General features: G+C 41.1%; 1 protein-coding gene across 2 annotated transcripts in view; it reads left to right on the top strand.

Annotated features, from left to right (window-relative positions):
- The window catches only part of APBA1 (amyloid beta precursor protein binding family A member 1), a 108,974-nt gene that overhangs the window by 55,198 nt on the left and 31,016 nt on the right, over positions 1–22,760 (top strand). For both annotated transcript variants that reach the window (XM_075210976.1, XM_075210974.1), the window contains exon 3: positions 19,184–19,282. In XM_075210976.1, coding sequence (XP_075067077.1) covers positions 19,184–19,282 — 99 coding nt within the window. The remainder of the gene's footprint in view (positions 1–19,183; positions 19,283–22,760) is intronic.

The following is a 22,760-nucleotide window of genomic DNA, read 5'->3' as shown; positions in this document are numbered from 1 at the left end:
TATGCACATCTGAACATTAAGGTGATGCTCAACGGCACCTAGCGCTGAATTGAATCTGCTCTATAGATTTAGATTTTTTTCTTCTGCACAATTTAAGAATCTCTGTAGGTAGAAATGAAGAGGCTCTTGTAGCCCTTGGTCTAAACATTTAATAAAGCTCCATATAATTTATGTGTTCTGTATATTTTGTTTTAATGTTGATGATATTAAATATGATAATCAAGAGTTGTAAACAAACAGACAGAAGCAAAAGTAGACTTACTGTGATTAGAGATCATCACACTGTGACCTCCAACCCATTTTTTATTGTTCGTTTTTTCCCTTGGGACACTTACACTGCTGCCATCCTGTCCCTACTTTCCTAGAATTCCCACTCTCCCTGCTTTTGAATAGTTCCAGGGCTTAAAGCAGATCCCATGTAAAAATAAGTCGCAGTGCAAGAATGATGGTATTTTGGTTATTATTCCTTGGTTTGTTTCCTCAGGCTGCTATAAATGATTTATAATTCTGTACAGTGTCATGGAGTACCAAGGCAACCACAGTCACATGGCACATGATGTAGTGAGCAGAGAGGCATTAGAACACCCCTCTGTGCTCTGTCTGCTCTATGTACTGTAAAATCCTCTCCTTCTCTATTCCCTTGCCCTCCCCCCCATCCTCTATCTTCACTTGACATGCTGAAAGCTGTGAGCCGGTGTACGTGTAACTGGCAGACATATTTATTGTGTAACTTCCAGTGAAATTTTTAAGACTTGTAGAATACCAGTTATGAAAAATTAGAGTTTTTTTCTTTAAATAGTAAGTTAAGTAACTTTTAAGCATGAATGTATGTGGGATTGCTGCTTTAAAGATTTGTTCCTAGGAAATTTTATCCCTAATAATATCTATATTTTTCAGTTCTGATCAACTATATAATGCAATTCCTTCTATTCTATACATTGGGTACCATTCTGAGGAGGTCGTTATTTTCTTAGCTTTTATACATTTTATTCAGTTTGTATTGTATTGACGTATTTAGAAGCACCTATCCAGCAGCAAAGTGTAATCCCTTCCCTGGCATCGCCCCATCAAAATATTACATTTTAAACCATATATACAGTGGAAACAAAAAGTATACCTAACCTCATTGAAACTGCAGATGTTTGTGATGTACAGCCAGGCGTGGGCTGGCAAGATGCAGCCCAGGGGGCGCACAGGCGGGCGCGTCATCAATGACGCGGCCGCATCGCGTGTCATGTGACGCGCCCACCTGTGCGCTCAGGCGGGTGTGTCACATGACATTATTACCGGCGGCCATCGGTAATAATTAGGTTATAGTGCAGCCGGGGAGAGGGGGAGCTGGGCGGCCGGCCGGCCCTAACAATGGATAAACTGAGCGGCCCGGGGGACCGATGCCGGGCCAGCCCGCCCCTGTGTACAGCTGAAATAATGATAAAACATGTCAGACCTTTTTTTTTTCACCATTTTTAATGTGCTTTTGTACGAACAAAGTTAAAGGGAAAAATAAATAGATAGTGTATTAGTAAAAAACCTACAATACTCGGTTGCAAAAGTGTTTACACCCGCTCATAATGAGGCTGAATCTGAGTTCACATTTACCTAATCCCATTAAAAATCAAGTTTAAAATTAATTGGCATACACCTGCTAGCAGTGAAAGCGATTGTGAATTCCTTTCAGTTTTCTTGGTTGCATCCTACTGGGATAGCCACGGTCCGCAATGGGCTTTCACAACATCTGCATAATCTCATTTTTTAAAGGTACCAACAAGGAGAAAGACATTACATGTACCATGGAACACTGTGTGTTTCATCATTAAGTGGAGAAAATATGGCACAACAGGGACATTCTGGCTACTGTTCACTCCTTGCATGTGGCAACAAACTCCAATATTCTGCAGATGTCTGGGCTATAACGTAAGGTGGCAAGAAGGACACCATTTCTTACAAAAAAGACTTCCAGGCCCATCTACATTTTGCAAATAAAAACATGCAGTTACCCCAAACCAAGTGAGAACATATCTTATACTTTGATAAGACCAAGGTTGACATTTTGGTTGTAATTTTCAAGTAAATGTTTGGCACAAAGACAACACAACTCATCCCCGAAGAACACTGTACTTGCTGTAACCCCAGGGAGATTGTTGTGTTTGGAAAAAGACTTCCCAGAGATTGTCTTCAGCTATTGGAAAAGCTGTAAAGGGACCCTGTGGTTATGAAAGGAGCCCTCCCTTTCTCTCCCATCATAAGTCCCATTTCGGGTTTTACAACATACCAGACGCTCCGCTGGTAATCGGGAGTTGCACATGGTGAGTGTTGTTAAAAGGCTGCTAGTTAGAAGCCAGAAAAGCTAGGTGTTTATGTTTTGCTTTAGTTTGTCGCTGGTGAATAAAACTAGTTGCAGCTCCTTAAACCAAAGCACTGGACTGGTGTGATATCCTTGGCTAATGTGTGTAAAGTGCAGCCGTCTAACCCAGAAGATGGTAACCCCAATCTGATATTATGTAAATATACTGTGTGTGTATATTAAGGATGTGCACCGGCGACTTTTGAGGTCTTGTGTTTTGGATCCGGATTTTCGCGATGTTTTGGGTTCGGATTTGTTTCGCAAAACACCTGCCGAAAGGTTTTGGTTCGGATTTAAGGTTTTGGATTCGGATTTTTTTTGAAAAAAAACTAAAAAGTGTAAAAATCAAGTTTTTGGGCTTATTTTCACTCCTACGCTATTATTAACCTCAATAACATTCAATAACAATCATTTCCACTAATTTAAAGGCTATTCTGAACACCTAACACCTCACAATATATTTTTTTTTTTTTAGTACAAAACGTTGCAACGAGGTATCTGTCTGGACTGCGTAGAGGAGTGTTCCCCACAATATAATTAAAAACCCATCAACTGGTCTGAATTACACCCAAAAATAGTATCTGGACTGCGTAGAGTAGTGGGCACTGGGCACCACAATAAAAAATATAGAGAAAACCATCAACAGGTCTGAATTACACCCCAAAAAAGTATCTGGACTGCGTAGAGTAGTGGGCACTGGGCACCACAAAAAAAAATATATAGAAAACCTTCAACAGGTCTGCATTACACTGCACATACGGCTGCTCCTCCATCCTCTCCATCATATACATGTTGGAGTTTCAGCGTGTGAAAACCTCTTGTTTTTGATAATGACAGTGCATTTTGAATATTTTTCAATTTGCCCCACAACACTGAATGTACTTTATCTATGATACGCATCTATCTTTCTTGACTGCGTAGTGTGGTGGCCCTGGTACACAATTTGGTACCGAGGCCACAATATAATTAAAAAACCCTCCACGGGTCAGAATTCCACCAAAAAAGGGTATGGACTGCGTAGTGTGGTGTGCCCGGAACACAATTTTTTACAGCGCCAACAATATAATTAAAAAATTGGGCATCAACTGTCACCGTTGGTTAATATCTGATACACCTAAATATGGACTGCACAGTGGAGTGGCCCTGGTAGTAAATTTGGTGCCGGGTCCACAATACCTCCTCCAACTTCCAAGTGTAGTGTTTATAAAGACAGACAGCGTCGAAGTGTTATTAGTTGACTTTCTTAACCCTAAAATTGTCCCTGTTGCAAATATTCGTGCAATGGAGAGTTACTTTTTCATTGAAAGACTCAAGCTTTCAAGTGTAGTGTTTATAAAATATAAACAACAATACAGTAGTTCTAGAGCACGTCAATACCTCTTGTTTTAAATTATGACAGGGCATTTTACTTTTGGTTTAATTTCTTGAATTTGTTTAAATTTGGTTTTACTTTTTGAACATGGCAAACGACTGTTGATTGGTCATATAATGCAAAAAAAAAGTTCCAAGATGGAATTGTCCTTGGGCCCTCACACCCACCCTTATGTTGTTGAAATAGGACATGCACACTTTAACAAACCAATCATTTCAGCGACAGGGCCTACCAAACAACTTTGGCTGAAATGATTGGTTTGTTTGGGCCCCCACACCAAAAAAGCTATTCATCTCTCCCTGTACAGACTAAACAGGCTCTACTGAGGCAAGATGTTGTCCTCATCCTCAACCTCTGATTCCTCTCCCCCTACAGTGTGTACTTCCTCCTCATCACACATTATCAATTCGTCCCCGCTGGACTCCACAACCACAGGTCCCTCTGTAGTATCTGGAGGGCAGTGCTGTACTTCATTGAGGAATTGATTATTCATTTTTATAAACATCATTTTTTCAACGTTATGAGGAAGCAACCTCTTTCGCCGCTCACTGACCAGGTTCCCCGCTGCACTAAAAACTCTTTCTGAGTACACACTGGAGGGGGGACAACTCAGGTAAAATAGAGCCAGTTTGTACAGGGGCTTCCAAACTGCCTTTTTTTCCTGCCAGTAACAATATGGACTGTCTGACATGTCTACTTGGATGGTGTCAGCAAAGTAATCATCCACAATTTTTTCAATTGTGACAGCATCCAATGCAGCGAGAGTAGACATGTCTGCAATGGTTGGCAGGTCCTTCAGTCCGGACCAGATGTTATCAGCATCCTGCCAGCGCCTCTTTTAGGAAAACTGAGCTTTTTCCTCGCAGCCATAGATGTGGAAGAAAATGAGGGTGGAGCTGTTGGCATGTCACGGTCCTCTCCAGAGGACAATCTCCTGACCAGCAGGTCTTTGCACCGCTGTAGACTTGTGTCCGCCGGAAACAGAGACACAACATACGCTTTAAACCGAGGATCGAGCACGGTGGCCAGAATGTATTCCTCTGACTTTAAAAGAGTGACCACCCTCGGATCCTGGCAAAGCGTACAAAGGGCTACATCCACAAGAGCTACATGCTTGGTGTAATCGCAATGGCTTACCAGCTCCTCCCTCACTTTCTCCAGCTGCTTCTGCAACAGCCTGATCAGGGGAATGACCTGACTCAAGCTGGCAGTGTCGGAACTGACTTCTCGTGTGGCAAGTTCAAATGGCTGCAGAACCTTGCACAACACGGAAATCGGTCTCCACTGCGCTTGACTCAGGCGCATCCCCACTCCTTTGCCTATGTCGTAGGTGGCTGTGTAGGCCTGAATGGCCTTTTGCTGCTCCTCCATCCTCTGCAGCATATAGAGGGTGGAGTTCCAGCGCGTCACAACCTCTTGTTTGAGGTGATGGCAGGGCAGGTTCATGCTTTTTTGATGTGCCTCTAGTCTGCGGTAGGCACTGGCTGAATGCCGAAAGTGTCCAGCAATTTTGCGCGCCACCTCAAGCATCTCCTGCGCACCCCTGTCACTCTTGAGGTAATGCTGCACCACCAAATTAATGGTGTGGGCAAAACATGGGACGTGCTGGAAATTGCCCATATTTAATGCCCGCACAATGTTACTGGCATTGTCTGACACCACAAATCCCCATGAGAGTCTAAGTGGGGTAAGCCACTGGGAGATAATTTCCCTCAGTTTCTCTAATATGTTGTCAGCGTTGTGCCTCTTATTAAAGCCTGTAATACACAATGTTGCCTGCCTTTGCAAGAGCAGCCATTTTGTAGATGCTGCTACTGATGCAGCTGTTGCTGCGGAAGGGGATGCATCTACCCAGTGGGCTGTCACAGTCATATAGTCCTTCGTTTGCCCAGAACCACTTGTCCACATGTCCGTGGTTAAGTGGACAGTGGGTACAACCGCATTTTTTAGAGCACTGAGGACACTTGATCGTACTTCTCTTTACATTTTTGATATCGCCTGCCTAGTGAAGTGGAATCTCGCCGGGATTTGGTACCGGGGACACAAAACCTCCATCAACCCTCTAAATCCCACTCCACTGATGGCGGACACCGGGCGCACGTCTAACACCAACATTGCAGTTACAGCCGCAGTTATACGCTTTGCAATAGGGTGACTACTATCGTATTTTGTGGTCATGGCAAACGACTGTTGGACGGTCAATTGTTTTGTGAAAGACTTAGCGGTCTTACGACTTCCCCTCTGGGAAGATGACCGACTAACAGCAGCAACAGCAGCAGTGGCAGTAGTAGGCGTACCGCTGCAGGATTCCTCGGATGAATCCCGTATTGAGGAGGACTCAGTCTGGCTGCTGACTTGGGCTGCAGGACTGAATCTGATGGAGATTGTGGAGGAAGTTGACTAGGAGGGTGTTGCTGGTGTGTATCCAACTGGACCACGGGATTTAGGTGTCCCTGTACCGATGAGGGTCCTAGCCCCAGTTCCTGAACTAACCACTGAACTATGAAGGTTATTCAGGTGACGTATAAGGGAGGATGTTCCTAGGTGGGCAAGATCCTTACCCCTGCTTATTTGAGCTTCACATAAGCTACATATGGCCATACATTGGTTGTCTGGATTTGGATAAAAATAACTCCAGACCGAAGAGGTGCATTTTTTGGTCTTCTGACCAGGCATGACGATGGGCTTTTTCATCCCATGGACATCAGCTGTTTCCCCCCCCTGGTGCCTCATTTACAATAACCACATCACCATCCTCATCATCAAGTTCCTCCACAGCGCTAGCTACATCATCAATAGGCTCCTCCCGAGCCACCTCTTCCCGTACAGTGATGGGAAGGTCAGGCTTGACAACCACCAACACCCTTGGACTCGCCCTGGGGATTTGTGATAATTTCTCTTTTAGAAGGCAGAGTTGTTTGCTGTTTTGTTGCTGACAGCATAACTCTCTTCAATTTTTTGTAGGGGGGGGGAGGAGGAGGAGGGCTAAGATCCGTGGGTGAAGCTGAACCACTAGTCATGAACACGGGCCAGGGCCTAAGCCGTTCCTTGCCACTCCATGTCGTAAATGGCATATTGGCAACTTTACGTTTCTCCGCAGATGATTTTAAGTTTCTCTTTTTGCTACTTTTGGGCATCAGGCTTAGACGATGAAATGCCATCAACGTCGTCTTCCATGTCATGACTAGTGGCAGCAGCTTCAGCATTGGGAGGAAGTGGGTCTTGATCTTTCCCTACTTTATCCTCCAAATTTTTGGTCTCCATTATATGTAGCACAAGATACTGCAGAATGTGTGAGCTTGGTAATATTGCAGTACCAATGGACTTATACTGCTGGATTGGTTTTGCAAATTTGGTTATAATTACTTTTTTTTTAATTTTTAAAAACTTGGGAATATTGGGGAAATAACTATGCCCTTAGAAGCACAGAGCACAGGACACAGCACCACTGGACTGAACAGGACACAGCACCACTGGACTGAACACAGCACAGCACAGAACTGAACAGCACGAGATATAGCAGGACAGAGGACCACCTAACACACACCCTCCCTCTACCCTGATCAATGCCTGAGTGAAGATGGCGGCGACTAGCGGGGAATTTATAGGATCCGAGTATCGCGAGATCCGACAACGGGATTATGAGTCAGAGCCTCCGTTTCAGATTTGAATTTGGCGCCAATACCCGGATCTGTCTCGGATCCGACTCGGATCGGCAACGTTCGAGTGCGCTCATCTCTAGTGTATATGTGTGTATATATCATCATCATTTATTTATATAGCGCCACTAATGCCGCAGCGCTGTACAGAGAACTCGCATCAGTCCCTGCCCCATTGGGGCTTACAGTCTAAATTTCCTAACACACACAGATAGACTAGGGTCCATTTGTTAACAGCCAATTATCCTACTAGTATGTGTTTGGAGTGTGGGAGGAAACCGGAGTACCCGGAGGAAACCCACGCAAACACGGGGAGAACATACACCAAGGCACTGTGTGTGTGTGTGTGTGTGTGTGTGTGTGTGTGTGTGTGTGTGTGTGTGTGTGTGTGTGTGTGTGTGTGTGTGATCATCCTATCTAGCCCCCCAAAGTGAAGTCAGCCATTCTCTGTATGCAAAATGAATGAATGTCACACACAAACTATGTGACTCCAAGCCTACAAAATGGCCATCGTGGTACCCAATATTTGCCTGACCACTCCTGGGCCCTATCCTCACTTACTCCAACAAAAAGTATTTAACATTCCATCTGTGGTTGCTATAAATGTCAAACTAAAAGAGAAATCATCCACATCTAAAATGTTACCTTGTTTCTGTACCCTATAACTGCATTATTCCTTGTACATAGAACACGATATCTGGTCATGAATGGTCTAGAATCCTCTGGTTAATAAGTGTTAAAAATGTGTATCTTTTTATTATTATTATTATTATTATTATTATTATTATTATTATTATTATTATTATTATTATAATAACACAAACATGAAGTACTCTATACTGCAGTGAGCAATTTTTTTTAACCAAACCCCACGTCTGGTATATATCTTTTTCTGTTTCATGTGCTGTACATACTTCACTGTTGCTGTAATGGTGTGGCACAGGGCACAATATATTTAATTGTTTAAAAACAAAAAACCCTGAATGACAGACGGCTGTGATTTTTACGTATAGGTGTGGGGGTATCATTGAACTTCATTACATGTGTAATCTATACACAAATAGCCAGAGTCCCTTTCTCCTCATCATCCTCCATGTGTATCTTTGTGCTCTGGTTTAATCATCTGCAAGTGATATGCCTGGAAACAGATGTTTCTGGAGATGTGGCTGACTCCGAACAGACCACACTTACATGTACATAATCTTTCTTCTAAGTGAAAGTAAAGTAAAATAGGATAAAAACTGCATGATCTTTCTGCTGGTTGTACTCCTGTTTCTCAACCAAGTTAATGCCAATCGTTTCAGAAAAATACTGAATTGTTCTAGAATAATAACCTGCAAACCCAATATTTTATACTTTTTATTTGAACCGGTGCCAAGTTGATGAGTACACTCTTAAGACCCCAGAATACAATTGTTTTTTTCATATCAACGAATTGGTAAGCTAATATTTATATTTACTTTTCTTAAAGTATTTCATTTTTGATGTACCAGAAACCTCAATATAAAGGTACCTGTTTTTGTGCTAGCCTTTTAATATTACAATAGTGCTGTGTCATTTGTCCATTCTATTGTCCCGCTAATCAATTATTAATGCAACAGATACGAAACCTGCTATACATAATTGAACAGGTTTCAGGTGCAGAATGAACTTTATAATAAATGAACTAGAAAAGCGATCGGAAAACAGACCTTTGCAGAGCCCTAGACCAATGGCTGGTCCTGTGTATTAACACGCCATAAAATTCACTGGTGTGGAATGGGTCACAAAATATTCAGCCTTAAAATAGTGTAGTTAACATTGCGTATTTAATTGCATTAAGCAGATGGCAGTGTGCTGATTCATCGGTGAACTTGCACTGAAAATGTTATTTTATTGCCTAATCTCTTGGAATGTAAAAACCATGACTTGAGCTATGTTGCCTCTACTCAGTTGAGTGCTTCAATATCTTTAATTTCCTTGGTAGGAGAGCAGGTACGATAAAAACCTAAATTAAATGTAGGATGATTCAGGGCAATTAAATGTCTGAAAATGTCAATTTCTTTTCATAAAACTTTTATTTGTATTTCTTTTTAATAGCCAAAAGTAAATTAAAAAGTCTACCCTGTTTTTTAAATGTGTAAATAGGACACTTTCAAATGTGTTTCTTCACCTCTCTCTTTTTTACTAAATAGAGCTGTCTGTGATTGATGAAATGATGTAGGTGTAGCTGGAGATACAAGAGCCCTCTAACCACTGTCCATAAAAATAGATTGATGTAATACAGAGCTATATTGGGATTCAAAGGAAAAACTCTATATGCGAGTTCTCTGTCTACAGCAGTCGCACAAAATGAATGTTCAGTTTGCATTTTTGTGATGCATTTTTTGGCATTTTTATGCTTTCTTCCATTTTTTTATTTAATTCTTTTTTAATGCAAGTGAACTTTAAAACTGCAATTTACCAGGTGCTAAAAATGAATTGCAAATGCGTATTTTTTTTTTTTATATATCCTAACCTATAGAATAATTAATAGAAAAAATTGGGAAAACTGCAGCAAGCTGTGTTTTGTGATAAAGGCAAAAGACAGAAGAAATAAAACCTCAATCAGTCTGTTTGCATTGCTTTCATCATACTATAACATTATTATCTTTTTTTGGGGCATCATGTTATAGCTTTAACACACTTCAAGTCACACTAGTATCCTGTTTTTTTATTTCCAATTTAGGGGCATATTCAATTCTCGGCGGAAAAGCCGAAAATCTCGCGGTCCGCGCACGATTACGGTAATCTTGCGCGGAAAAAACATTAATACGGTAATTTACTCGCTGTATTTCAGCTATCTATTACCGTATTAACGGTAATAGTTTTTACGCTGCGCGGAAAACTAACAATTGAATATGCCCCTTAGAGTTTAAAATTCTTGTTACATCTTATGTCCTCATTGCACTACTTGCCTATCTGCCTTAATCCCCTATCAAATTTACTTCTTCTAATGATTATTTTGTCCTCAGTACTCCCATACAAGACTTGTCACAGAGAGTCTCCAAGCAGCTGTGTCAGCTTTCCTTCTCTTATTAGAATATGGCTGTTATAAAGCACCATTAGTGACTGCTAATATCCTTATATTCTCATAGGTGGATATGAAATATTAAATGAATTGTCTCCACTGGGACTATTTGACCTATGCTGTACCCCACTGTGCTCTCCAAGCTCAGCATGTTTGGAACAAGCTGAATACCTGCATAAACTCTCCACTCAGGTGAATGTGCAGGTCACAGAGTGGACAATAGTAATGCTAAGTGGGTTCTAGTAATCCTGTCATCATGATTCTGTCATTAAATGAATTGTAAATTAAATATAATTATAGGCGTTTTGATTGTCAAAGTTGACGATCCAGCAGCATTTTACAAAAACAGGACAAAAAAAAATATTATATATATTTATTATATTTCCAAATTCAGGATTTGATAAATCTTACTGTACGAGGCAGCATAGTATGTTTGTCTGAGGCAGGTTGTTGAAAAGAATCCTGACATAGTGTCATGTAAAATTTACAGGAAGGTAATTGATCAGGTCTAAAATAACTGCAGTGTGACAGCTCTCCAATTACTTTGTTCCCTGCATTTTTGAGACCTTTTATTTGTACATCCAAAGAAAGTCAACCATTGCCTTCTGGATATTCCTCGGTACAACTTTACTGCTTACTGTTTATAATACAACAGCCCAATGGAGAATTTTTGGAACTACCAAGCTGAATTCTGTGCTGAAGATGTAAGTACAGCAACCGCTGTCACCTCTCTTACATTTTCTTTAATATGCTCTGGCATAACAAATGAGTGTGAATTTTATTAGTAGACTGACTTCCAGTGGGTTTACATAATATACTCAAGGTTTCCTAAATGGTGCATTACACTATGATATAGATAATGAAAGTGGTAGATATTATGTCCTAATCTAATTTTGTTGGGTGTTTTTTTTTTTTTTACATCCTTATATCCTTTTTACAATTTTATATTGTTTGAGCTTAGTACACTGTATTGAACTGTTTTGAAAATGTTAATTGTTAAAAATGTTGAGTGACTTATGAGAAGGGCTTCTATTATTTTGGATGAATAATGAAGATTATCCGGTTCATAAAAGTAACCCACTGAGCCCTTCTAGGAGTCCTATCGTAGTGAAACTTCTATGGGCACATGGAAGAAAAATTTAGTTGATGAATTCTAGGAAAGCAAACATTGTAAACTAAAGGTTTCTATCATGGAAATATATTTTGACTATCGTGGGAGGATTGCAACACTTGGAAGCCCTCTCTATGAATATGCTTTAGACACTGATTTGATCAACGTGCGACAAGTAATAAGACCTATGTCTTAGGAGCACGGTTCGGAAATACATTATTTTTTTTTAAACAGACTTAAAGCATTAAATACACACCTAGGTAAATAAAAGCGATGAATGGAAAGCATGAATAATATATTAAGCTTAATCAGAATACCCAGCTCCCATAGTTTCCTTGTTTTTTGTTTTAAGTGACCAACAATTTTTTTTATTTTTTGTTTTATTTTTTAATCCTTTGTTTGTGGGAGCAGTTTCTAAATCCACTGATTTTTATAAAAGTTACGAGAAATCAATAAAATATCAATCAATATCAATTTAAAAAAATGTAGGATTGACAGATCTTTTTTTAAGAAAAAAATAAATAAAACCAGAATTATATAGTCAAAATAATGTTCAATGCTTTAATAAAAGTAGGAAAGTAATGTATTTGATATGTTGTATCAAATGTGTTGAATTATTATTTTTTTCTATTACAATAAATAGTATTTAATATAGTTTAGTATTTTGTGATCCTCAGTCTCTTGATTAGCAAAAAATGTTTTGTAAGTTCTTATAGACAAGATACTTTGTGAATGAAGATGTCTATTAGGAAATAGAAACATTGTGACTTGGTGACAGGTCTCCTTTACCTCTGTGAGGCAGCAGTCCCATACATTACCATTCCTACTGTGTTGATCTTGTTGCATTGCAGAGCAAAACAATTAATTATGTAATTATATAAGGTTTTAGTTTGAACTTTTTACTGTATAAAATATTTTTAAAATTACATTGCAAATTCTGGATGGATCCAGTTTTCTTCCCCACTCACAGCATATGCCAGGAAAAATGCTTTACTATATTGCTGGTAAAGTTGTGAATCCGCCCCTGAGAACAGGAACTGGAGCTCGGCAGTGCTGAATATTCCCTAGTCCTTCTAGACCAGTGGGAAGGGTCTGGCTGTGCTTGGCTGCAGCTCTCTGATCCCTGAGTGAGGGACCAGAAGACAGCAGCATTGAATCACTGAGTGAGTTCTGTTGAACCCTGAAGGTGCATTGCCTTTTGGGAGTTCCAGGGAGGACTCTGAGAAATCTGTCTGTCGGTGCTGTGGGACTGCACCCTGAGGATCTGACTCCACAGCACCAGGAGACACCTTAGGCTCTGAGGTGGTGCTAGACACCAGGGACAATGCTCTGGAAGTTATTCTTGGTGGGAGATCTAAAGATAAGATTTCCCACCCCAGATTCATTGGTCTTTGGTCTGGCTGCATTTGGACATGGGGCAAACACACTCTCTAATACCATCAATTCCTTCAAGTGTTATGTGTAATGGAACCGCTCTTATAGCATCATCTTCATCAATTATATAGCGCCAGTAATTCTGCAGCACTGTACAGAGAACGCATTCACATCAGTCCCTGCCCCAATATGAGCAACAATTTTCATCTATACTAAAATCCTGGTTTGTTTTTGGGAGATGCCTGTCCTACGTTCTGATTAAAGCTCACCTTCTATTCTGTCCCCCATCTGTCCCGTGTTGAACCCAGTGTCCTGAGTTGTCCTACTCTGTCTGTTACCAAGCAGTCTTGACCTAAAGTAAGTGATTAGTATTTAGCTAGCTACAAATTCCCAAGAAGCGTAAGCAGTCCCAGTTCCCTGGGAAACCCTTGCATTCAAGCTCCACACAGGTCTTGCCTTGGTTGGAATCAAACTCACGGCCTTAGTGCTGTGAGGCAGCAATACCTATTACTGTGTCTCCTCACATCGCATGCAGATGAGAGTGGACATGTGATAATAAAACTTTTAAAAACCATCTGTTTATTCTTTTATTATAATGGATTTCTTATCCAGTTACCCATGTTTTAAAAAGAATGCAAATTGACAGTTTTCAATATAGTGGGGGGATTCCTATAGAGATATCCTGCTGGGTACTATTCGTTCATGGTACTTTTTAAAATTTTTAATGCTAAAAAATGACTACAGCTCCACAGCTGGAAAATGCTTTTACACAAAAGCAAATAGGAAGGAATCCCTGCAAAGTATTTTTTAACAGGGGGATTGTTGATACAAATTCATTAATTTGTACCATGTAAATTGGTTGCCAAAATTATTATTTTACTTCTGTTTTCACATTAAATCTGGTATGTCGCACTTAAGGATGTTGTTTTGGTCTCTTTAGACAAATATCTTTTTATAACTGTAAAAAAATCTGTGCTAGATGAGCTTGCACATACTACTGAGTAATGTAATTTATTCTCTGAACCAAGTTGTAAGCTGGTGTTAAGTTGGTGTTGGTGTTAACTATCGTGATATGACACTGCCATTACTCTGAAACCATGGTTATCCCAAACCTTAATCATGTTAAACATGTAATAGTTCCTATAACCTCCAACACATTTTTTGCACTTTCAGAATTGTGTCATTGTGACACATGGATGTTCTCTAGTTGCTAAGTGACATCTCTGCAGCCAATATAAGGTTGGGAGTACACTAAAAAGCTTGTCAAAAGGTTTATTTTATGAGTGTAGGAGCTCCAGGTGGCAGATGTGTCACTGCATTGCTTACGGAAAGAGGTCTTTAAGATAGACATCAGGGGGTAAATGTATTAAGGAGGGATTTTTGCAAATCGACAATATTCAGCGACTTTGACATCTAAATTTAAACGGCAAAGTTGATTTGGAAAAATCGCTCCTTAATACATGTACCCCCAGGTATTTTAAAAATACTTTTGTCATCATCATCATTTATTTATATAGCGCCTCTAATTACGCAGCGCTGTACAGAGAACTCATTCACAACAGTCCCTGCCCCCATTGGAGCTTACAGTCTAAATTCCCTAATATAGACACACACTGACACAGGGAGACAGACAAAGAGGGAGAGACTAGGGTTAATTTTGAAAGCAGCCAATTAACCTACCAGTATGTTTTTGGAGTGTGGGAAGAAACCGGAGGAAACCCACGCAAACATACAAACTCCACACAGATAAGGCCATGGTTGGGAATTGAACTCATGACCCCAGTGCTGGGAGGCAGAAGTCCTAACCACTAGGCCACTGTGCTGCCCTTGATATGTGCAAGGTTAATTAAATTATTTCTCTTTTAATTTTCACTGTCCTTTTGAATATGATGCAGGACTAGGTCCATTATGTTGCTTTATTCCTACTATGTTCTAAATAAATAGATTGTACTTGCAAATGATTTATGGAGTATCATTCTTATAAGATTGAACCTATTATTTCTAACTATTAAAAAATGGAGCACCAAAAATGCATATTTATAGTTTAATAGTTAGGATGTATACTAAACCTGTGCTAATAGTTTATTTATATAATGTCTGCTAGATTTTCTGCCAAAAGCAAATTTTGCATAGTTCTTTTGACTATTATGATATAGTACAACCCGTAAGAACTGTCCTTGCAAATGTGACCTTCCATAATATGAAAGGACCAGTGTCAGATTTGCAAACGTTTTCACTTCGGTGTTGTATTGACAGCACAGGAAAACACTCAATTCTGTTGACGTAATGATTATAAATGAATAATGTTTCTAGTCAATAGACTGCTTGAAATTGCCTCTTGATTTATACGATTAAGGGAATAGTAATATATTTCCTTGTTGGGAAAGCAAGATGCACTGTATAGCAATTAATGAGTCACTGAGGTTTGCAAATCTATAATTAAAAGTTTTCCAACCCTGCCAGATGTTTTATAGTACATTAGAACTTTCTAAGATGTCCAATTCAGAAATAGAAGTTGCTCAATGAATTTATGCGTTCACAGCTGGTGGTGCTACAAAGGAATATACCCCAGCACACCGCTGTGAAAGCTGCTATTCTGTTTTCCATAAAATGCAGGCATTCCAGTTACACACATTTTGCAAATATATGATAAGACACCCGTCATATGGCTTATCATATATTTGAGTACAATTAGAATAGCAGCCTTTTAACCATTTCACAGTGGTTTGCTGAAGGATTTTTCTGTGTACGTCTAAGACGTCCAATTGCAAGATGTTTCTTTATTGTAATGATTTGTTTTAGTTGCTAAACGGCTCCTCATTCTCAATCAACAGGAAGTCTGGTGTACATACAGAAACAGTTTTTACATAAATCCTCAGCCTCTCGTTCTTACAATTACTATTTTTTGCATACATTGAGGAGGGAATGGTGTTCAGATTCAGTGGTGTCTTCGTTAAATCCCTTAACAATAAGAGATAATATCATACAGCAAGTGTTTGTAGAAGATGACTGTGACTTGAAACACTTCACAGGCAATGAATAGATATATCCTATAATCCTATAAGAGCATATTGCACAGTTCCTGCTATGCCTTTATATATGGCCAGATACAATGAGTGTAACAGTTTGTTGGTTTAAGAGAGACGTGTGGCACCTCCTAGTGGGGGAGATTGTTTATTACACTTTTAAAACCCTCCCACCATATCCATGTAAACCTTTTAAACCATTTGCTCCATTCTCATCAGTAATAATTTTGCTAAGGCATATATTGCAAACATCATAGAACATGCTGTAATGTTTTGTTTTTTTTTAATTTGTAAAATGCAGTCATTCTTGCAGTAGTGGTGTAACAGTGCGTTTCTAGAGGCTATTGGTACAGAAAGGACCCCTGATAGCCATGTAAAACAGGTGAAGCACATATGCTTCCCATTCAGCAGGTATAGATGTAGAAATTAATTTTGCAGGACACTGCATCTTACACAATTGAAGACTATAATGGCTGTTCCCCAGAGATGAGTGTATTTTCCTCATTTTGCATTCAGGCGCAGAATTTGGCATGTTTCCAGTGAACAAGACCACATTGTTTGACGATTACCTCCCTCTCCTTCTCTTTTTTTTTTTGTTTTTTTTTTTGCTGTTTGCATGGACGAAGCTCTTTGAGCAGGACACTTTTGCTGTGTGTGGTCATGGAACCTATTTAAGAAATGGTTCCAGAGTGCCAGTTAGGGATTATCAGCCTCAAGCTGAGAAGCCCTCTCCAGTGCCAAAGCCCAGGGTAGGGAGAGAAGGACTTCTGAGCCAAACTAACAGCCGACTGGGAAGCCTGATGAACTTGTGAATTGGCTCTTGTGTCAAAGAAGAATGACTAGGGGGTGCCAAACTGCCCTGATTGAAGGACAGTGCCTTGGACTACTGGTTCCCTGGCCAGTTTCAATAGACTTAATGGTTGAGGAGTGCCTGGCTCCAATGGGCATATTCAATTAAACGCATAGTGCTTCCAGAACAGTTGCAGCGACGATGTAACATCGTGAATTTCTCTTCACCCCCCCCCCCTCCCCCATAGAGGTGCGAGAAGAAATCTGCGATGTTGAGGTACCTGCAAATGTGTGCAGCCGCTTTGTTCAGTGGAACATTGAATATGCCCCCAGCAGTCTGAATGGTTGCAAAGTGTCTTGCTTTAGCAGGCTTAATAGTCAGGGTGTGAGGGTAGTGTTGGCCCTCACCTGGGGCAGCCAGGGGTTAACCTCCTTTGAATTTGTTTGAAGCACTCCTGCCTGGGTCATGCAGTTCATGTTGTGTGGTCATAGTCCTGAGGCCATGCTGCTGACTGTTTCTATAGTCTTCCTCCAGGGTGAAGGGGGAACTTTTCAGGGATTCTGCCCACCAGGCAAAGCTGTTTAAAGGATTCTTTCCTCAAAAATGGACCCCAAGGGAAAGGATCTTGGCCTGCTCTACCTTCCCTGGGCTAAGCAAAAGACAAACCAGAACAAATCTCCCCTTAGCCTTTGATCCTGATGGAGTTAGACTGTCCAACATATTCCACAGAACAGTTTTGCTGGTCTCTACAGTCATCTTTCTGTAAGCTGTCACTAGAATTAGTCACATGTATCTAAAGAGTTATTTTTTCCATTTTCTGACTGACTGGTTCATTCTTCAGCTCACTGCATACCAACCTCAGATTTTCTGTACTGTATGTGCCATTTATGTGTTATATGATTAGTATGGACTGTTAGAAGTGTGCGCACGTTATCTGCTTGACACGCTTAATGTGTTGGAGTATTTTCTCATCTATCTGTCACAAAGTGCAAAAGATATGTGACATACATTGCAGTTATTAACTAAAGGGTTGCCGATATATGCCAAAAGGCTCAGATAGGAAAGTATGCAGTGACAGCTATTCTCCTCCAGTAATGTCCTGTGACCTTACTGGTCACATTGGTTGAATTCACCAATAATCACATTTTTGTGACCTATAAATTCATAAGCAAATGACTCCTTTGTAACACTGGTGGCTTCTGCATACTGCACTTGTCCATTTGTAAAGTGATACAAGGTAGAAATACTCATCAGTCCTCACAACATAGATTGGGCAACCTGATTCACCTCGGGGGTGCTGCCCTCTACTGTTCAAAAGTAATAAGTTAAAACAATACATTTAGTCAAAGAAAGAGACGCCTATATGTAATAATATATCAGTAGGCATTTTAAACAAGTGCTTCAAGCTGTAACCAACAAATCTGACAATAAAGCAGGAAAGAGCTGTGGGCCGCAGGTGAAGGTTCGGAGGACTGGATGCGACCCTAATGCAGCCTGTTGCCAGACAATTGCATAGATAGACAAAACCCATTGAATAAGTTGGTTGAACAGATAACATTCTGGGCAAGGATAATCTCAGTAGTAAAAGTAAATTTCAGCCAGTTATCTAGACTGTGATATAGATTAATTTCCAGTGGTGCATTTAGTGTTCCATCTTTTTTTTTTACAATGCGCAAAGAATACAACAATGTATTCCGTGTAGATATTGTATAACATGATACTGTTTATTTGCAGCACAATAGTTTTATACTGTATACAGAGCTGCCAAGAGGAATTTGGGGCGTCGGTACAGTAACTTTCTGTCCCCTTCACACGTAGTAGGAGAAGGGATGTGTGCCGCCGTGCAGCGCCATCACCGAGGGCGTGGCCACATAGTGATGGAGGCGTGTCCAACATGGGTGTGGCTGCGCCTCTTTAGACATGACATATTATTTATTAAAATGGTGTTGCTCTCGCGTACCTGTTATTGCACCTTTTGCATCCTGGTGCTGGATTCTTGTATGGATCCTGGAATGTTGGGACCTGTTTGGAAAATATATAGATATATGAAAAGCAAAGCAATAAGTGACCACAGAAAATATAAGAGACTAAGGAGAGCACCCTTGTGGCTGCCACACAAGGCAGAGGTCACCCTTGTGGCTGCCACACAAGGCAGAGGTCACCCTTGTGGCTGCCACACAAGGCAGAGGTCACCCTTGTGGCTGCCACACAAGGCAGAGGTCACCCTTGTGGCTGCCACACAAGGCAGAGGTCACCCTTGTGGCTGCCACACAAGGCAGATATAATACCAATTTTAAAGAGAAGCTATTTGTGTTGTGGATGTTTTTCTTCATTGGTTACATTATTTCCACTTAAACACAGTCCTTGTATGAAAATGTAATACATATTCGGTTTTGAAATCAAAACATCAATGTTTGTATTATTTATGGTAACAGTGTCTCTTTCTGCTTTGGTTTAGTCTCCGTCTCCTGATTCTTCCACTCAGGGGGCAGAATCCACAAACCGGCAACACCGTCAGAATGCCTGTGATTCAGCAGAGTCCTCTTCAAATAAAGAGGTAGGTTTATCCAGCAAATTATCTATTTCTGTCTCTTTTGATTGTTCAGTTGGCAGAGTATTATTTGATACAGCTATTGCAGCAGTCTGAATCTCATTCTGAAGCCAAGTAGCCTCACGACTATCTTTTACAACTGCAATATCTTTTTTTTTTTCGTGCAAAATTTTGTAAATTATAGGGAAATCTAATCTTGCTCATTTTTTATTTTTTTTACGATGATCCTTTTTAAACAATGCGTACACTGTTTGGTTTACTTTCTTAAGTTGAATATTGGAAAGGTAAGCAACACAATCAAAACATTGGATGCAAATAACCTTTGGAAAGCTGAAGAAAATAACCTTTGGAAAGCTGAAGAAGATATGTTCGAGTATATGTCCAATCATAATAAATTTTAATACATCCCAGCTCATCCCCACTTCTCGCGTTAACCACCTGAGAGATCTCAGATTCAAATAACATTGTGTCTCTTTCTAACACAGGTGGTGTGTGTACAGTGCTGTGGCTCTGTGCATTCGGCTTACACGTTCCTGGCGTGGGACCTCTACAGCTATACTAATTGGCTTGTGGAAGGTTATTGACTAAACATTTTTATCTGACGAGTCTGATCACAAGAGACCAACATGTATGCAGTGAATGTAGTGTAATATATTTTTTATATCTGAATCTTCACAATATATGTGGTAAAATGATTGCATACATTGCATGAAGTGAATCCAGAAGAATAATTTATAACACATAAATGGCACATACAGTACAGAAAATCTGAGGTTGGTATGCAGTGAGCTGAAGAATGAACCAGTCAGTCAGAAAATGGAAAAAATAACTCTTTAGATACATGTGACTTATTCTAGTGACAGCTTACAGAAAGATGACTGTAGAGACTACTGATCTGCCTAAACATTGGCATACAGAGTGATATTGGCAAGTTTATCCCCTCCCCACCACACATTCATTTTCATGGACATCAGTTTAGTCAGTATTTCACAGCTAGGAGCTATGATTTCAGTGATCCCATGTTGTTGATCTCTGCAAAATCATGGTAGTCAGTATCGTTTAACTGGTGCAGGGGTTATTTGTGTAATGGAATTGAGGTTCTATGGACCCCATATCTGTTACATAGGGACACTAGAAAAGTAGCATAGTTTCTGTCTCTTGGCTTACTGCGGATTTCCCTAGCCTCCACTGCCCCAGGGTGGCTATGGAGACCCTCTGTGGTTTTTAGTGCTAGCACTTTTTGTAATTCACTGGGGCGTCACACCCACTTTTAGTTAGTGTCAATTCTACTAAAGAAATTATCTCATCACTGAATAGTCCACAGATTGGTACTTGCGGTTAAGAAGACCACTTATTGCCGTGGTTGTCTAGCACATGTACTGCTGTGTATTAAGTATGAGGCTTTGTCTGTTACATGGATATAGGTTTTGATACAATTTTAAAACCTCCTTAAGTGGATGCTGTTTCAAGCATGGACAAGAAATAGTTTTCAAATGCTCTGTGTTATGATGCGAGTTGGTATGCATTCATGCAGCAATTGGGGACATACATCACCATTCTTGACGTTTCTGACAATCTGCACTGGTCCTATGAATCATGAGAGAGATTGCCAGCCTATACAGCTGAAGAATCCTTAACAATGTCCGTTGATGTACAGTTAATCTTGTATTTAGAATTGTATTCAGGGGTGTACAGTTGTACAGTAGTGATAGGTTACCTTTAGGTCAATGTAAACCCTACGATAAATACATGTTCTTGAAATCACTGTTTACATGAATTAGTACCTGGTTTTGCGGGGTCTTAATAAGCTATAAAGTCCCCTTTAAAAGAGATTTAACAAAGATTTTAGTTCTAGGCTGTGGATGGTTACCTACTGTAATAAAATGTGTATAAGGGAGATTTTCTACCTACTTTAAAACATATTTAGTTTATTGGGTTTTACATGCCCTTCTGCACCTCTGTGATCTCTCTGACTTCTCCAACTCTCCCTTCCCACTCTCCGACCACCATCTCCTCTCCTCTCTGTCCTCCTCCCCTTCTCCCACCTCGCCTAAAGCCACCCTCACCAGGCGCAACCTTGACGCCATTGACCCCATCTCCTTCTCCGCCTCTCTTGAAACTCTCCTATCACCCCTTCCCTTTCTGGCCTGCCCTGATCAGGTATCCTCTCTCTACAACCAATCCCTCACTACTGCCCTGGACACCGTCGCCCCGGCCTCTTCTATCCGCCGTCGTCGCCTTACTCCCCAACCCTGGCACTCCAAACTCACCCGCTCCCTCCAAAAGTGCTCTCGCACAGCTGAACACCTCTGGAGGAAATCTCGTTCCCTGGCTGACTTCCATCACTTCAAATTCATCCTCTCCTCTTTCTGCTCTGCCCTGTCCCTCGCTAAACAATCCTTCTTCAAGTCGCTCATCTCTTCTCAGTCCTCCAACCCCCGCCGCCTCTTTGCCACATTCAACTCCCTCCTCTCCCACCGCCCCTCCCACTGTCCCGCCTTCCCTCCCGGCGTCTGACTTCGCCTCCTTTTTCTCCTCCAAAATTGAAGCCATCAGACGCAACATCTCCTCCTCCCACCCTTCTCCCCCCACTCCCACCGCTTCACCTCCCGCCATCAACTAGCTGTGGTCCTCCTTCATCGCCACATCAGGTGAAGAAGTTCGCTCCCTTATTCTTTCCTCTCCACCCTCTACCTGCCCTCTTGATCCCATCCCCTCCCACCTCCTTCGCTCTCTCTCTCCTACTGCCTGCTCCTACCTCGCACACCTCTTCAACCTATCACTCTCCTCTGGCGTTGTCCCATCCTCATTCAAACACGCTCTTATCTCCCCTATCCTTAAGAAACCCAATCTCGACCCCACCTCTCTTGCTAACTACCGCCCTATCTCTCTTCTCCCATATGCCTCCAAATTACTTGAGCGGATTGTCTGCAGCCGCCTCACCAGACACCTCTCTGACAACTCCCTCCTTGACCCTCTCCAATCCGGCTACCGCCCCCTCCACTCCACTGAAACAGCCCTGGCTAAAGTTACCGATGATCTCCTATCAGCCAAATCCAAGGGTCACTACTCCATACTCATCCTCCTTGACCTCTCCGCGGCTTTCGACACCGTGGACCACCCCCTCCTACTGCAAACTCTTCTCTCACTCGGCCTCTCTGGCTCTGTCCATGCCTGGTTCACCTCATACCTTGATAATCACTCCTTCTCCGTATCCACTTCTGGTTCTTCCTCCACCCCCTCCCCTCTCCCTGTTGGAGTCCCTCAGGGCTCTGTTCTTGGCCCTTTACTCTTTTCGCTCTATACTTCCTCCCTTGGGGCTCTCATCTCCTCTTTCGGTCTTCAGTATCACCTATATGCTGATGATATTCAACTCTACATCTCTTCTCCTGATCTTTCCTCCTCCCTCCTCTCTCGTGTAACTGACTGCCTCTCAGCCATCTCATCGTGGATGTCCTCTCGCTTTCTTAAAATTAACATCTCC

This window comes from Mixophyes fleayi, chromosome 1, assembly GCF_038048845.1.
Source record: "Mixophyes fleayi isolate aMixFle1 chromosome 1, aMixFle1.hap1, whole genome shotgun sequence".
NCBI lineage: Eukaryota > Metazoa > Chordata > Amphibia > Anura > Limnodynastidae > Mixophyes > Mixophyes fleayi.
This window is presented reverse-complemented; position numbering and strand designations above follow the sequence as displayed.